Source organism: Exophiala aquamarina, assembly GCF_000709125.1.
Source record: "Exophiala aquamarina CBS 119918 chromosome Unknown aczIA-supercont1.5, whole genome shotgun sequence".
NCBI lineage: Eukaryota > Fungi > Ascomycota > Eurotiomycetes > Chaetothyriales > Herpotrichiellaceae > Exophiala > Exophiala aquamarina.
Window position 1 is genome coordinate 1,716,880 of NW_013550583.1, and position 17,378 is coordinate 1,734,257.

General features: G+C 49.0%; 6 protein-coding genes across 6 annotated transcripts; 4 read left to right on the plus strand and 2 right to left on the minus strand.

Annotated features, from left to right (window-relative positions):
* Window positions 1-569: 569 nt before the first annotated feature.
* Window positions 570-2,873, plus strand: A1O9_07282 (uncharacterized protein; the record flags this gene model as incomplete). The annotated part of the gene is made up of 1 exon (XM_013404228.1): window positions 570-2,873. One exon carries the CDS (start codon window positions 570-572, stop codon window positions 2,871-2,873), a length of 2,304 nt encoding a protein of 767 aa, XP_013259682.1.
* A 2,959-nt stretch (window positions 2,874-5,832) lies between these two features.
* Window positions 5,833-6,976, minus strand: A1O9_07283 (uncharacterized protein; the record flags this gene model as incomplete). The annotated part of the gene is made up of 2 exons (XM_013404229.1): window positions 5,833-6,627; window positions 6,728-6,976. The coding sequence occupies 2 exons, from the start codon at window positions 6,974-6,976 to the stop codon at window positions 5,833-5,835; spliced, it is 1,044 nt and encodes a 347-aa protein (XP_013259683.1).
* A 427-nt stretch (window positions 6,977-7,403) lies between these two features.
* On the plus strand, window positions 7,404-7,904 carry A1O9_07284 (small subunit ribosomal protein S24e; the record flags this gene model as incomplete). Its single annotated transcript, XM_013404230.1, has 2 exons — window positions 7,404-7,480; window positions 7,577-7,904. 2 exons carry the CDS (start codon window positions 7,404-7,406, stop codon window positions 7,902-7,904), a joined length of 405 nt encoding a protein of 134 aa, XP_013259684.1.
* A 1,261-nt stretch (window positions 7,905-9,165) lies between these two features.
* Window positions 9,166-10,698, minus strand: A1O9_07285 (uncharacterized protein; the record flags this gene model as incomplete). Its single annotated transcript, XM_013404231.1, has 3 exons — window positions 10,501-10,698; window positions 10,339-10,449; window positions 9,166-10,290 (listed from the first exon to the last, which is right to left on the minus strand). Exons 1-3 carry the CDS (start codon window positions 10,630-10,632, stop codon window positions 9,166-9,168), a joined length of 1,368 nt encoding a protein of 455 aa, XP_013259685.1. The 5' UTR covers window positions 10,633-10,698.
* Window positions 10,699-13,804: 3,106 nt separating this feature from the next.
* A1O9_07286 (peptidylprolyl isomerase) lies at window positions 13,805-14,948 on the plus strand (the record flags this gene model as incomplete). The annotated part of the gene is made up of 2 exons (XM_013404232.1): window positions 13,805-14,591; window positions 14,674-14,948. The coding sequence occupies 2 exons, from the start codon at window positions 13,805-13,807 to the stop codon at window positions 14,946-14,948; spliced, it is 1,062 nt and encodes a 353-aa protein (XP_013259686.1).
* A 517-nt stretch (window positions 14,949-15,465) lies between these two features.
* Window positions 15,466-17,053, plus strand: A1O9_07287 (UDP-N-acetylglucosamine pyrophosphorylase; the record flags this gene model as incomplete). The annotated part of the gene is made up of 2 exons (XM_013404233.1): window positions 15,466-16,920; window positions 16,976-17,053. The coding sequence occupies 2 exons, from the start codon at window positions 15,466-15,468 to the stop codon at window positions 17,051-17,053; spliced, it is 1,533 nt and encodes a 510-aa protein (XP_013259687.1).
* Window positions 17,054-17,378: the final 325 nt, after the last annotated feature.

Sequence of the window (17,378 nt, forward strand, 5' to 3'; positions counted from 1 at the left end):
TCACCCAATTGTACCATCTCAACCTCACCGAAGCCACCCCCTCGTCCTATCTCTGTCGACATCTCATAGCCATTCATTATATCTGACGCCTCTTACCGAAATGTCCTTGTCATGTCTGCGCCGTTCAACACCACCTCCCACCGATTCAAGTCCTTCTGCCATACAAACAATGATATCCCCACCTCTCCAAGCATCGACGCGCGCCTGGACCACATTCCCGATGACCTCGACGCCATCATGACTCGAGCCAATGACACCCACCCGTCAGATCCTGATGCGAAATTACTGTGTTGCTGTGGCAGACCAGAATGCGTTTATCTCGAGAACAACAACACCGTTCTTGGCGGCATCGAGCGAGACCTCGAGACTGCAGCCAGACTCGGTCAGGTATGTGCTTTCCCTCACTGAAGTGTTCGCAATCTCGAGGATGTGGTCTGGTCGCTGCTCTTGCTTCATGATGAAATGACCAAGAACTCTTTCCTTGACCTGTTACATGGCCCTTCCTTCATCGTTGCTATACATCGATCTCTCCAAAGCCACCACCTCAAATGGAGGTTTCTGTGCCAACAATGCCTTGTGTGCTGGCGTTTGACAAGAAGGAAGTAGGCGGGGGGCTGACTTTTGCTCTTCAGGCTCTGCTCACTCGCCATGAATCCTACGTCGGCGATTCTCAGCGCGAACATGAACGACTCACCCAGTATATCGATGACCTTGAGCAGGAGCGCACCATCCTTCAAACAAAGAACGAAAAGATCGTCGAAGAGAACCGCGAACTCCTTATCCAACTTGAAAATGCAAACTCGTCGATTAAAGAGAGCGACGAACACGTCAGAGGCCTTGAGCTGCTTCTTCGGGACTGTGAGATTGAAGTTCAAAGGTTGAATTTTCTCACCCGCCGCACCGAAGAACTCGAATTGCAAATGCTGGACATGGAAAGAGACCGTATGGCACTCTCCCGCAAGGTTGATGATTCCAATGAGGAAACAAAGAGCACCATAATGAGATGGAAAGAGAGTGAGCTGAAGGTTCGCCAACTTGAAAATGAGGTGCAGAAGATCGAATGGGAGGCTAAACAGGACAAAGAGCGTCATGAAGAAGTTATTGCCCGACTGGAAAGAGAGCGAGTCTTGGAAAGAGAACTGGGTGGGGCAGAGGGCAGGCTCAAGGGAGCGGCTGCTCTTCAAGGCCTCAAGGGGCAAGCATCAGGTTCCAACGTCGTCAGCCACTTTGTTCGAGACATCCTCCAGGACAATGCCAACCTCCAAGCCGGCATTGCTGAGTTACGCGAGCTCTTGCAAACATCCAATGACGAAGTCCAAAATCTACGTGAACAGATTCTTTCGCATCAGCCTATCGACTTTGATATTCCTGGCCGAGATGGTGTCAGTTCACGCCCTCTCAGTGAACACCTCAACTGGCCTTCAGCGATGAAGCAAGTACAACAAGAAGTTCATGTGCACCACCACTATCATGCCAAGATTGCAGGTAAGAAGGATCGAATTCCCACTGTCCGCCGGTCTTCCCGCAAGCGCGCAATCATGGGTCCTAGCGTGCTACCGTCTCCTCCTGACTCCTCTGCTCCATCAACGCCTACCGCTGGCCCTCACCGCTTTGTTTCGAGCCCTATCCTTCCAATTGCCCTACATCAACCTCAGGCCAGGCGTAACCGGTGGTCTGCGCAGTCGGCTGCTACCGGTACGTCTCAACTGTCAAGCTTTCCAGGCTCTCCAAGATCATATTATGAGCGAAGCAGCACCATATTTGACCGCCTGGAGGCTGGTGAAGACTCTTCGAGACCTACAAGTCCTGAATCTGCTGCTGGTCACTCTGAGTCTATATTTCACCACATCAGTTATAAGAAAGCTGTTGATGAAAATGAGAATGTTGCGCTCGGAGAGGAAGACTCGGTAGCTGATGTCTTCGACGACTTGGAACCTGTGCAAACAGAGCCAGTCGAAGAGCGACTGGACCAAATTGAAGAGGAATTGGACTCCGCCAACAATCATTCCCGTGACCTTACACCAAAGCCTTCTCAGATGTTGAATACGCCGAAACGGATTCCCATCATTTCCGAACCCAGGCCACCAGACTCCCCTGGGATACAAGCATCCTCGGAGAGTTTGACCATCACTCCTGTCGCACCTTCAGAACTCCTGGAATCAGCAGAGCCACATCATACAACCGAATCAGAAGACTCCTCCAATGCCTACAACTTCCACAACGTTCTTGATATTGCAACCCAGCCTTCACTTCGACGGAGGGGTTCTCATGATTCACTTGTATCGATTTCGGGGATGGACATTCATATCGCGAAGCGTCCTACAACATCCACTTCCCAATCATCAAGCCTGCTGAAAGGAAACCGGGCTTATTTTACCAGGTCTCCTTCCGCGACACGGACATACGCCAGTGCACAGCCCCTGGCCACTGTCACAGAATTCACTGCTCTCAGCTCAACGAGATCGTTCAGCTCGAAAGCGCGTCTCCCATCCGACTCGACGATACCAACTACAGCGACGCCTTGCAAAGGTACAAGCTTGAGCATTGAAGCTCTGAGTGGCCTTGCAGCCTTATCTAGCCCAGTGCAAACAGAATCATCCCCCGCATCGGGCGGAATCACTCGTTTAGTTGGTGGTTGGGTTCGAAGCAAATGGGGCATCACTCCTGTCAAATCAAGCGGAGATCTACGTGCTCAGGCTCAAGCACGACCGCCAGTACCAATCGAACCCTTGCCATTCTTTGGCGGCAGAGCACCAGGCATCAACCAACCTGGCTCGATACCTGGCTTCAAAGCAACTCGCAATGCGCCTACAACCGAAGTGCAAGTCAACATGGTGGATGCACAAGGTCTTCAAGAGATCTTGGAGGAATGATTTGTTTTCTTGCGTCCGTTCAAGATACCCCCTGAGTGTCTATTCTTCCTCTTTACTGTACATATAACGTCTAATGCTATTCACTAATTTCAGACTCGGCGGAGGATACCCCAAACGATAAGTTGGACTATATATAGGCATGACTGATGTTGCATAGCATGGCGCATATAACCGCTGATCGGGGCTAAATCGTGCAGAACGTCCCAGATATGAAGGGCACTATAATACATACTCTACTTGGAAATTGCGCAAGGCACTTAAGAATTATTCATTCTTTTATTCCTTTTCTTGAACTCGGTGGGCTTTGAAATGGATATATAGACATCCACTGTGATCTTCTCCGCATTGCAATTATACGAAGATTTGCATGTTTTCACTGGGTTATCTTACCGTTATCTTGGTTGATTCTGGATGATCTTCAAGTCCCAAAACACAACGGCGGGCGCTTCGACTAGGAGAATCTCGTCTTGCATAAATTCAATTCACAAGTGTCAAAGGAGACAGCGCGAAGGGAGGACAGAGACACTCTTCAGCTCGCAGCTGGCGGAATTGGAGGATGTGCCTTTCGAAAAGAGGCCATGGCCATGCTTCTCGTTCTGATACATAGAGAGTCTATCCTCGGAAGGGCTTCGCTGATCGGACAAGAAGGGTCTGGCACTGGTCGGGGATCATTACCAGATCCTTCAGAGCCCATCAGACCCCGCCGAGACTCCGTGAGAGGGCTCAAGCAGCGCGTCGAGTAAAGGCCTCATTCTTGTTTGGGCAATGAATACCAAATCGCCGCCACAGGGGCTACCTCCTTCTTTGTCTTAGTTGAGTTGTAATCATTGGACAAAGTCCCTTGACACGGTCCCATCGAAAAGCAATAATCTCACTGGCATTCGATCTTTCTCTACGTCTTAGGATCTTCTGTATGCTTGTTGCCCCGCGGTTCGTAAGTGATCTCCGATGAGGCTGCAGAGTAGAAATGTCCCGAGAAAGGTGTTCCTGGAAGCAAGATCTGGAGGAAGGTAGAAAGGAGGTTGAGCTTGGGTTTGAGCCGATTCTGATCAATTTGATGGACAGCGCTACCGTGTCTTTCGCCTTTCTGTGCTGTATTCACTGAAGCCCTGCGTCAATTGCTTCCTGTTGGCAGCCTTTTTATCAAGATAATTGTCAAGCTCATAGTCGAAATAATTCCCCTCCCCAGCACATCCTACTAGGCCCATGAAATCCAGAGGTAATTAGCATTCAGCATTCCATGCGAGTGTAGAAATATTCTCAAACCACTATGTTTTCTAACCTCCAATTCCCTTTGAGAAGACATGAACCAGACCCTTTTTGAAGAAGACAGGAACCTCAACAGTTTCAGACCCACTTGAGCCTTTGGCATGATTCCCGGACAAAGCTGGAAAGGTAGGTCATGTTCGGTCGACATTCCAGGTCCATGTTCCACGCTTTAATCAGTGATATCATCATCAGCTTTCCTGTGTCTAGATTAGCGAGTGTAGATGACTTTCAAATTTGAAGTTCCTATTACGTTGTAAAGGAAGAGGTCTGAAGCAGTGTGATGTATTAACAAAACGTCTAATATCCACAACGGGCGGAAATCCTCTCCTCAAGTATCATACAACTCTAGCATTCCAGCAGAAAGTTGAAAGACTCTTGTATGGACCGAATTTGTTTTCTCTGTCTGTAACCTGCTCCTGAACAATTTGTTTCGACCCAGTTCTGTAATCTCATTGACATGAATGCATAGTCTCATGTCGTTTGTACTTTTCGCCTTGCGAGACACCTAGCCGAAGTGGTTTGAGTTTAGCTTGTATCAAGACTGAGAAACTCCTGCAGCGCTGAACAAAGTTTTTGAGATCCTTGTCGGCGGTATTGAGGTGGCGTAAGACTTGATTAACATCATCAGGGCTGTTCAAAGTATCGATAAGAACTTGCGACTGATTTCCGACGGAAAACTGAGTTGATGGACGCCCAACATTGTACGCTTCGTGAAGAGAGCGATAGCTATCATACATAGCATTTGCCCCATGCCAGAGCAGTTCAGTTCTAGCCGATGATTGCATGCGATGACCTCTATTCTCAACCCTGCTGCTAGGTTCTATGTCAGTAGCTTGAAGCGCTGAGAGTAAATCAGTGCACTAATCCATGCATCAGTCTGAGGATGTACATGAAGCTGTGGCTCCAGCGTGGGCTGTCTAGAAATGAGAAAAATGGGATGAACAGAAATTCGCAGTTATTCCATGTGGCAGAAGCAAACCGCTGGGCATTGCTCCTGCGTTCCGTTGAGATGCATAGGAGATAAATGTCGGCATGGAGTTGGCACCAACAAAGGCCGATGGCTCATCAGTCTTCCCAATAGCGGCAAGTAAAGCGGCGGAAAAAAGTGCCAGTCAACATTGCATTTGAGAGAAAGGAACAAGGGCCACCGAGCAGGCATTCTCAAAGCAAGGTCAGGGCGATTAGGTTGAAGCTTTGTTCTCGCGGAATTAAATCTCGGCTGAGGCAAAACCACTCAATGTCGGCTGCGTGCTTACCTTACGAGTATACTACACCGTCGGATTCCCCAGAGTATCTGAAAGACTTCACAGCATTGAAAGGAGCCTTCCCGTCAGCAAGTGTGTTTGTGTCAAGCCTATCGTGATTTTGAACCGCACAAACAGTAGCCTCCTTTTCCACGGCCTTGCAACCAGGTTGGTCTTCTGGGCATTTAGGCCAGGCCGCAAAAGAGTTTTCCGACCAAGTGCAGAAACGTGCCCAATTCAGTATTGTCTCTCTCAGTATTTCAAATGAACAACACTAATGGCGAACTCCCGCGGCAATGCTTCACTGTGAATTTTGTTTGGTGTACAAACCTTCGGTTCAATGTCGCGGACTTGAATCCTGCGATCCAACATATTCTTCTGGTCGACGACTGATCAAGTCCCACCACTAGACTTGGTGAGGTGTGTGCGCTTATCAAAGTTAGGGTTCACCGTTTTAGGCGCACTATCTTGATCTCTGTCGCTACCGAGTGGAAGAAACCAGAGTAACGTAGTCCCTCTGGTATGATACATTTCACATCGGTTATACGAAAACCAAGATCTTCCTGACAGATTGCTGTGAACTGGGAAAATGTGTGCACATTCCGGATTGTAGACGAGATCAGAATCTGGAGTCCTGGATTAACATCACTCAATGTCTTGAGAAGTTCGGCTAGAGGCCTGAGAATATCAGGATGGTAGGTGATATCTGCACCAATCACCAAGTCATAACGAATGCAGTCTTTTCGAGCATCTCGGAGAACTTGTTCAAGCTCCGACTGGTCGGTCCAATCCAGTTGCTGCACTTGTGGAGGATTGTGACCATGTAAGGTGTCGTTGGCTTTATTGAGATCAGCATTTGTCTGAAGGCTTTCGCAAACATGTGCGAGACCATCCGTGGCTAGGACATGCCTGGCATCAAGTTCACCGGCACAAAGGAGGGAGAGGAAGCCTGTCCCAGCGCCCAGTTCCAGGACGTTCTTCTTCTTGACTAGATCTGGTCGCTCCATCATAAGATACCATGCAAGGTGCTGGGCAGCTTCCCATGTGCGAAGTCCAACATTGTTGCCTCTGGAGAGTAGATTTTGGGCTTCTTTAATTAGTATCGGTCGTACTCCAACTTGATCCAGCGGAAGGGGTGGAAAATAGCTGTGAACTTGTGCTTGCTGTGCATCTTCAAATGGCTGCTGCTGGGGGATTGCTGAAAGAATGCCCATGTGTTCCATTAATAGATCAGAAACTTGCTGTGAAGAGGTTAGATGTTAGGGCAACGAAGCTATGGGTCAAGCAGATGTTTTAAGGTAGTGGCAGAATGGATGAATGAGCAAGTTGGAGTCAGCCTACATCTTCTTCAGGATTTTTGCATGCTTTCTCAATATCCGAGATGATATGCTTGAGAATCCTTGCTTGATACTTTGGTGGAGGTAGATATTTGTTTCGCGAAGAGTCAAAGAAATAGCGGTAGATGCAGTCCTGCACATCTGGATTAACCAACAGTGAGCCTGATGGATAAGTCACGTCGTTGATTTGCTGCATGTACTGTCGATAAAATTTGACTACCACAGGCTCCAACTCTGCTCTCGAGATATCCATGGCTGACACGAGCCTGGTCATCGTTGAGTATCTGGCAGACAACGCAGGACGCAGTCGAGTAGCTAATTTGCAGCCAGTGACTCATTAAAGGAGTATTCAACAGCAGGTTCAACGGGAATGAAAGTCTTCGAATACGAAGGGTGTGGTGGAGATTGGATTACTCAAGGTGGGACTGGAGAAGAACTACAACAAAGAAGAACTCACACTAACCAAATTCGTCTCTTACGATCACGTGGTGCCAAGAGTTACAAGTGCCAAGCCCACAGCCAAAATTCGCCGGGAAGCAGCGACCTTCCGCACTCCTGGCAGTCTCGAATTTCAAGGCGCAGTCAATCTACAAGTCGACCACTTCCTTTCGAAAGGTCACCTTCCAACCTCTCACATTCTCTTGATTGCGTGTCCTTTACCAGACAAATCCTACGCAATCATGGCCGATTCCGCGGTTACCGTGCGAACCCGCAAGTTCATCACCAACCGACTTCTCTCTCGCAAACAATTCGTTGTGTAAGGCTTCCCATAATTATCCACCGAACGCAGTACAGCAAAATCAACAAATACTCGAGAAACCCAGAATTACTGACTGTTGCATTCTTCTTACAGTGATGTCCTCCACCCCAACCGTGCCAACGTGAGCAAGGACGATCTGCGCGCAAAACTGGCCGAGGTGTACAAGTCAAACAAGGATCAGATCAACGTCTTCGGTCTGCGGACACAATACGGTGGCGGCAAATCAACAGGTTTCGCCCTGATCTACGATTCGGTTGAGGCTCTCAAGAAGTTCGAACCTCACTACAGATTGGTCCGAGTTGGCCAGGCTACCAAGATCGAGAAGGCCTCCAGACAACAGCGCAAGCAGCGGAAGAATCGTTCCAAGGAGTTCAGAGGTACAGCCAAGACGAAGGGCGCCAGCAAGGACAAGAAGAAATAAGCGTCACGACCATAATGGCGGTAGCGGCGTAGTGATTGTGTGTTCTTTGTGGGCCAAGAGCGGGAATGGCAGTGGTTCTTGAGGCCAGGGTCCTACTGGTCTCGTGGTTGAAAAGTGGAAATGGTAGACGGAGGAAATTCCACCGAGCAGATGCTTTTGAGCTGCGAAGACCTCAAGCAAGACAGAGGCAGACACCAAAGAACCCTTCGATAAACAACCATCGATTGTGTACGGAGGGCCAAAATTTCTCTCGAAGTCGAGAAAGGGGCAACTACCGGCGCATGAGATACAATGCATTGAATTGAACGTTCTAGGAAATTTGCAATTGATCGTGCGTAAGCCTTCTGCCTCGGTATACTCTCACTCAACTCCGCTGAGTCCAATCACTTCTCGATTCTTCATGCCGCATTCTGATTTATCAGGTGCGGTTTGATTCCAATTGAATCTGGGCCCAAGACTGCGTGCCCACCCTATTGATTGCTCCTCCGCGGCAAAGCGTGTCTGTATCCCTATCGATCGCCAAATTACTAACACTGGCGTGATCCTTTTCCAGGTCGATATTTTGGTACATGTTAACTACCTAGATACTACTGCTGTTTGCTTCCACCCATAGAAAAGAAAGCCGATGGCCACCTGTTTTGCCATGCAATTTTCATGACTCCCAAGAGCCCATGATCGAAGTCAAGCTCCGCCCACATAGCCGAGAATCCTGTTCATCTCATCCCTGAGCAGCATGGTGCTTGGGACTCAAGCATCAGTAATAGCGGCGCCACAAACACGTGTGCCATGGTTGGAGTACACCATACAGAAGAATGTAACTGACCTCCCGGGTGGTATTAAGGATCCTCGAAAGGAACGGGAAGCCTTCCTCTTCACACCATCCAATATCGCGAATTTTGTTGGTACAAGAAAAAGACCATTGGGAAAGAAATTTGACTATATTTCGTCATCCCGACGAAGCTCCGAAATGAAAAGACAAAAAGTTAAACGTGTTGTAGGTAGTAAGAGTGTGGTCAATGTGACGTTGTGGCGAGTTCTGTGTTCCTCGACCTAGTGCAGATGATTTTCTGGTTTTTTTAGGTTTAGGCATTGGAGTGATATGTGCCGGGGTCTGTTTTTGGGACTGTAGTTCCAGACGGAAAGGAGAATGGCAGGTGTAAGAGTACTCATGTCGAATGATACAGAATTGGGCCAAGGACTTCCTCAACGTTCTATCCTAGAAGAGACAAGGTGAGTTCGATTCGATTCTCACCCAGGGTTTTTAATATCCGGAAGAAGCATTACTCATTGATGTGATGGAAGATCTGGTCGAGTCTGTAGGGCAACTGGCACAATCGGGACTGCAGTCTTCCGAGCCTGATTCTCGTTGTGACACCGTGGGCTGTGTGCTGCAATATAACAGCCCGGCGGAAACTTGACCTGAGGTACCCCTAAGTTGCGAGGTACACCCAGTTATCGCACTTGTGTAACCGTATGACACCGAGGGAGCTTCTGAAGCTGATCTCAAGTTATCTTGTGAAAGAATTCTCTGACTAGGTCGCTGGGAGTGGTGGTCTTCGGTCGTTGATCCTGGGGCCGAAGGTTGGGGTTCGACGATGCCGGTGGGAAGCCCTTCTGAAAGGGGTGTACTGGAGAGTGCTTCGTTCAGTGCTAAGTGGCCATAAGCAAGCTCTTGCAGCCGGTATGGAGTGTTTCTCTGTTCGCTGGCCTGGGCTCGGCCAGCTCCTATCTCGACTTGAGAAGTCATGTTTGTAGTTGATGTTGAAGCGCTGATGCTCCAGCCATTAGAGTTTCGCTGACTCTGATTCGGAATGGTCAAATTGTCCATGGTAGGCTGTGCTGCTGCCAGGTAATTGGGCGCTCTGATTGGATCTGGTAAGGTTCTGTCGGATGGGAGGTTTGATGCCACACCAGTGGATTGGAAAGGTAGCGGAGCTTCAGTAGATTGTGCATAGGTAGTTGTGGGCAGATTTGTGTTTTGTTGAATCGGAGTCTGTTGCTGATCCGACCACATTGCACCTGGCTGTGGTCGCACTCCATTTGGATTCACATAGTAGCCGTTGCGTGAAGCCATCGGGTCAGTATGGGGAAGAATGTATGGAGGTGGCTGGCTTAAATAGGGGCTAGTTTCCTCTTCTTCTCCGTAGGTCGGATACTGAGCAACATATGAGGCTCTTGTCCAGTCAATATTCTGAGCTGAACCGGCATATGAGCCATATTCAACACTGCTTGGTACTGTTGGATATTGCATTGGTGTTGGTGGGTTGTATCTTGGAGTCATTGGAATGTAGGTCATCCGATGATGAAGGTGTGGGTAGGGTGAATATCGGTGATTTGGCTGCTGCCATGCACGAAGAGCCAAGGGTGCTGTCTCCATCGAAGAGACCTAAGAGCGTTAATCGGTCAGCCTCTCCACAATGTGGCTCGAACTCACCCGTAGGAAGCGACAATTGTCAGCGTAGCCTGCATTTTTGCAGTTGATACAACTCGAATTTTCTCCCTCATTGCCACTGCATTTGATCTTTCGTTTTCGACATCGCTCACACTATATCCATCATTAAATGAGTCACTTGTATTGAAAGGAAATGCGACATACCGCAACCGGAACCCGCTTTCTTGTGCCTCCAGCGGTTCGGCTCTCTCCTTCTGAAGAGGGGGTGGTTCTATTGCTGAGATGACTGGCAGTATCATAATGTTCTGGGAGGTGAGTATTTTGACCCAAGGGCATATGAACTCCCCGATCAGTTCGCCTGAAGAATTCAAAGTCTGCACCATACAGCTGCCGGGTCGAGATCTAATCGACGCAATCAGTAATGTAAAACTTGAGGCTGTGGGTTCTGACCATCTTGACAGCTAGATTCCCACGCAAGCCCAAGATATCAAGCGAAAAGCCACCAGATAGAAGGTGCCGAATCAATCTCGCTGTCTTCAGAGCTCAAACGCAATGCTTCAAGCCTTTGCAATAGCAATCAGTATTGACGAAGACGAAAACTCCGATAGATCAGACAAATGTACCCTAATAATAAAGATAGCCGGAGAAATAGAGCAATAACAAGGATCATTTGTGGACGGGCCTCTTCAAGGATGCAGCCCAAAGGAGCAAATGTCGTTGAAGAGTTTACGCCACCTCAGACCGGATATGTCATGTCAGAACTTCTCATGGTTCGAGGTGCCCGGCGCTGCTTGAAATCAGGTCTAGTTTAGGCCGTCATGGTCGAATTGTTGCCCATGAAACCTAAAGGTGAGATTTCTTTGTAACGGGCTTCCTGCAGGCTTCCGTCAGTGTCACGATGATGCTTGGTCGACAAAAACAACCTGATGCAACAGACGAAGAACTGCCTGGCCAGCCGTAGATGAGCAGTGGACGCCTGCCATATCAGTTGTGGAACATCTTCGACCAAGATGGTCCAATGGAACTGCGATATGCTGTAATAGTCAACCCTAGAACCCGTATCAATCAAGAGAGTAGGTTGCATTGGAGCTGAATGCAGCATCGACAGGTTCCGTGTGGGGAAACGAAAGAGGTCTTGCACCCTCCTTGAAGGCATACATAGAAGTGAAGGCGTCACGTCTCAGGAGGCAACATTCTGTTAATGTGCAACCTGGAGTGCTGTTGGTCCTTACTGATATCAGTCATGGGTCCAGACTAAGGATGTTTGCTACCTCTGTGTTGCACCCATGATTGGTTGTAGATCTTGGATTCCAACCTGAGTGTATGCAGCCCACTTCAAGCAAACTCGCAAGTTGTGAGGTCACCCTGAAAAAGGATCGGCCTCAGAATACAGAAGCTGTGCATCTCAGTTCTCACCAACCAACCCTGGGTGAATATGCTAGTCGCGGTGGGTGATATTTTGCAGACCGACATTGCGGGCGTACACAAGAGGGCTGCAATTTTCGTTTTAGTTTCTTCCTTCCCTACATACTCATTCACGTGGCAAGGTCTCATGGATGGTCCACACAGAGTGCATGAGACATTCGTTTGCAAGTGGTGGTTGTCGAAGGCGGCAGACTATTTCGTGCAGTGACGGGGCCAGAGACAACGTCCACATGACAGTCAGCACCCGCTGAAAGGCCAGTAGTCATTGATAGTTCCAGCTGGTCTTGTTTAGCTGCGCAAGGTCAACCCCTGATCAGTCAGCTGCAAAAAGGCTGCGGAACATTGCAGGGGTGCCTTGGTTTCACAAGGATGTCAACAGCAATAACTCCATCCATCAACGCTCTCATATTCCGACATATTGACAAATTAGAACGAGATTCCACTTTGATGTGCAGTGGTACAAAGGCGCAATGTGGCCAAGATCAGGCCCCAGTAAGACTGGCTGAATCACCAACTAAGGACAGTGAGTCTTGTGATTGAAAAATACGTCCACTTTGGACTGCGGGTGCTAGGGCATCTCAAGTCGTTCAAAACACCCCAAGGGCCCTGGAGCTCCAAACGAGAGATTGTTAGGATCCAGAATAAGGTATCTTCAGTAGAATTTCAATCAATAAAGTAATCCTGCTCGCAGAGGTCGAATTCTGGCACGAGGAAGAATGCCTTAGTGGTTATCTGCATTGCCACGTGCTCCTAGTCCGTAGACTCGCGAAGAAGACTGCAAATACGAGTGATGTATACAGCTAGATCTATTGTGGAGAAAGAAAAGGAGGTCGCAATTCCAACCAAGGATGGTTGGTTAGACCTGCCATCGAAGCGGGAAGAAGGTGATGAGGAAGACGGTTCGTGACAGAATCGGGGGATTTTTGTATGACCTTTCCAGAGCGAACAGTCTTGAGGGTGAGTGCGTAGCAGGGGCGAGCAGACTTTATCTCTCTCGAGCAGCCTTTGTCGCGAATCGTGATAGCTTTGCTTTGCATCACTGCCAACAGTGTGTGCACACCGTCTCGACACGTTGACCATGGAGAGAGGCTCGAGCACTCACCTGTACGAATAAGAGTCCGTTGCCGCAAGTGTACTTTTCATCACACTTAGCTCCTGGGAGACCGGGATCGCGACAGAGGCCACAACTTATGTTGTTGTAATGTTGACTGAAGGATTGCGAGCAGCCAGGACTCCAGCAGGTTGCCGCGAAAGGGGAATCTCAAGCTTGTCAAACAAAAGCAAAGTAATTTCACGTCTGACTACAGAAGCAGCACAGGAGGTTGAGCAGGCGAGTGTGACTTTGCCGCCAGTCAGACACGGAATTTATTCTCCATCACCATCACCTGATGACAAAGGATGGGCACCGATTAAAGCCGCCACTAGTGCGGGACTAATGGCTCTAGCGTGCTCTACGTGCCACTCGCCACTCGAGTCTCGTTTACGAGTAAATTTGTGCCTGTCAGACAAATGGGCGCCGACATCATTTTGTCGGTCTTGCCGGTTCTTATCCTCCCAATTTCATCTCCCGGATGCAGAGTCGTGAAATGCATCCTCTAGCGTTATGCCAATGTTAGCCGATCCTCTTCCGACCCATGATCATTATTGTCATGCAAGACCCTTACTTCACGACGCCCCGCCCTCGATTTTTACAGACACAAGTATCGACAAGACATGTCATTAGACTGTCAACATGAGCGTCCTACTCGAAACGTCTTTGGGTGAGATTGTGATAGATCTTCACGTGGACAGCGTACCCAAATGCTGTGAAAAGTAAGCCTAGGGTCATATCAAATGTCCAACTATTTCTAACACAAGCAAATACAGCTTCCTAAAACTATGCAAGGTCAAATACTACAACTATTCTCCAGTCCACACCGTGCAAAAGGATTTTTCATTCCAGACTGGAGATCCTCTTGGCCCGGACTCGCCTGATAGTGATGGTGGTAGTTCAATCTGGGGCTTGATCTCTGGGCCAGCAAAGAAAAGCTTTATTGCTGAGATTGACCCTAAGGTTAAACATGCAGAACGTGGCACGGTCAGTATGGCCACAGTGCCTTCAGCCAAGGATTCTGATGAACGACTTGCGGGCAGCCAGTTTATCATCACACTTGGTGATGCTATCGACTTCCTCGATGGGAAGGCTGCCCCTTTCGGTACAGTTGTGGAAGGATTCGACACCCTTGAGAAGATCAACGAAGCATTCACCACCTCGAGTGGGAGACCGTTAAAAGATATCCGTATCAGGCACACCGTTGTTCTTGAAGATCCCTACGATGATCCACCTGGTTTGGTTATTCCAGATTTCAGTCCTGCTCCAACGAAAGCTCAGCTTGCCACGGTTATGATTGCTGACGATGAAGAGCTGGATCAAGAAGTTGACGAGGAGGCAATGGAAAAGCTTCGAAGAGAAAGGGAGGCTCGTGCGCAGGCTTTGACTCTTGAGATGGTGGGCGATCTCCCTTTCGCTGAAGTTAAGCCTCCGGAGAATGTACTCTTCGTTTGTAAACTCAACCCTGTCACACATGATGAAGACCTTGAGTTAATCTTTAGTCGATTTGGGAAGATATTATCCTGTGAGGTTATCAGGGATAAGCGGACGGGCGACAGCCTCCAATACGCGTTCATTGAATTCGAACATCAAAAAGACTGTGAGCAGGCTTATTTCAAAATGCAGGGGGTTCTCATTGATGATCATCGTATTCATGTGGACTTCTCTCAGAGTGTGTCGAAGTTGTCGGATACCTGGAGAGACGCCACTAATTCAAAGAGGGCGAAAAATTCTGGAGGATTTGGGGGTATTGCCAGTCTCGAGAAGAAGAGGCACTACCGTGAGCAAGAGGGACGCCAGTCTGGTGGACGTGGCTATCGCATGGTGTTCGACAAAGACGAGATTCGCAGAGAAAGAAACAGTCCACCGAGAACAAAAGGACCCCAGAGTTCTCGAAGTCGAAGCCCAAGTCCTCGACGCGATCGCTATGACCGCCGAGGAAGGGATGAAGAACGACATCACTCATATACGTCAAACAAAGACAAGCACAGGGATTCAGACAGAGATCGCAAACATGGTGGGCGACGTGAACACCGATCAGAAAGAGACCGAGAGGGTTATGGGGACTCTCGAAGGCGTGAGAAGAGCTACAGATGAAGTCCCGGAGGAAATGGTTTTGATTGGTTTGAAAGAATGACGTTACAGAGCACCTGCTCTCATAGTAGTGTGACAATCAAGGAACTTTGAAATGGCCAGTCCAGCCTCATGCCTTGTCGCTCTCCTCATGTACAAAGCATGGAGAGGGTTCCTGCGTCGCTGGTGACAAAGTCAACGTAAAGATGCCCCGGCCTTGTCTCATACAGATGGGAGCTCAGGCTGCTGGGCTGAACCAGTATCAGATAAAATATCATTGGTGCCCTTGGCCAAAGTGGCCCAATCATAAGGTCGAATACGTCACTACGAGGCTGAAGGAGATTCAATTCGCCCCTCGCGTCTCACCGCGCTAGAGCCACTTCCGTATCCCGGCTGAAATTCAGTGACTTCTTGTTTGCGTCCTTGACTGAGGCCTTAGACTGCAACCCTTTCCCAAAGAGAGTGGGACGGTCTCCGGCCCCTTCTTCTTACCCAGCTCCTCCCTTTTTCTTCCCAAGCCCAAGACACACCGCCGTGAAGAAGACAACGACTCTATCCAAAGTCTCTAGCACTGCATTAGAATGGCCGGCTTGATCCAGAAGACTCTGGAGACGCTTCACCTAAGCTCTCCAGAGAAAGGCGCCCCTCCGCAAGAGCCAGATACTGATCAGGTCAAGTCTCTACGTGAGAAGTATAAGAAAGAAAACCAAGAGCATGTTTTTGCATTCTACGATGAACTAGACACTGCAGGCAAAGCATCACTGTTTGAACAACTCTGCACCTTCGATCCTCACCGCATCAACATCCTTGCAGACAAAGCATTACACCCTCCCAAGGAATCCAACGAGACGCCATCCCTTGAACCTCTTCCCGCATCCGCATCTGCTTCACTGCTGGATGCCAATCAAGAACAGAAGGATGGCTGGTACAAAGCTGGTCTGGACCACATCTCCAAGAACAAAGTAGCAGTGGTGCTCATGGCAGGCGGTCAAGGGACGAGACTGGGCAGCTCCGATCCGAAAGGCTGCTACGACATTGGTCTGCCCAGCAGGAAGTCCTTATTTCAGGTTCAGGCGGAACGAATCAAGAAGTTACAAGAATTGGCCCAAGCCCAGAGCTCCCCTGAAGCTGAGCCAGTCATTCCGTGGTACGTCATGACTAGTGGCCCTACAAGAAAGCCAACAGAGAAATTCTTCAAGGAGCACGAGTACTTCGGGTTACAGCGAGAAAATGTCATCATTTTCGAGCAAGGAGTGCTCCCTTGCATATCAAATGAAGGAAAGATTTTGCTGGAAAGCAAATCCAAAGTTGCGGTTGCTCCCGATGGCAACGGCGGCATTTATCAAGCACTTTTGACTTCAGAAGCCCGGACTGACATGCGGAAGCGCGGAATTGAACATGTCCAGGCATACTGTGTCGACAATTGCTTGGTGAAGGTCGCGGATCCCGTGTTCATTGGCTTCGCTGCATCCAAGGATGTTGACATTGCCACCAAAGTTGTCCGCAAGAGAGCCTCCAACGAGCCGGTTGGTCTGATTGTTCAAAAGAATGGAAAGCCCGATGTGGTAGAATATTCAGAGATTGACAAGGAGACGGCAGAAGCCAAGGACAGCTCGGATTTGCTCAGGTTCCGAGCCGCCAACATTGTCAATCACTACTACTCCTTCCGATTCTTCGAAAGTATCGAGGACTGGGCTCACATGCTCCCTCATCATGTTGCTAGAAAGAAGATCCCGTTCATGGACCCCGAGAAGGGCGAGACTATCAAACCAGAGAAACCCAATGGCATCAAGCTTGAGCAATTTGTGTTCGACGTGTTCCCGCTCATCGGTTTAGACAAATTTGCCTGCTTGGAAGTTGAACGCAAGGAAGAGTTCTCACCGTTGAAGAATGCTCGTGGTACTGGCGAAGACGATCCCGATACCAGCAAAAAAGATATTCTGGAGCAGGGTTCCCGGTGGCTGCATGCTGCTGGTGCTATAGTGGTATCCGAGGAAGGCGAGACAGGCGTTGAGGTGTCACCACTCATCAGCTATGTAAGTGCTGTTGCTTGTCTACTGTTTGCAATGGCCGTGATGCTAACTATCCTAGGGTGGTGAGGGCCTTGGATACCTACATGGACGAGAGATCCGGGCACCAGCAGTGATTGAGAAAAGCAAGGGAGAATAGTTCGACGAAGACAGGGTTACGAAGGTTCTAGTGCTTACTGGGCTCATATATGGGTGGTTACACATCAGACAGTCCCAAGACGATTTGCATACGGCTGCGAGAAGGCTGTGAGAAGTCATGATAGATATTATCGCTACCATACCCCCAATTCGATTATGATAGTCGTCACACGCACAAGGCGTCCCCTGGTGTGCTGAGAACCCCAGTGTTTTACTCGACTGCAGTGGTCTGTCTCAGCGTCAGCTCAACGACACTCCCATCACAGCCATAACAGAACTGAAACATATGCTCTGTACTCCGTATGCCATCCGTTCCTCCCTTTGGC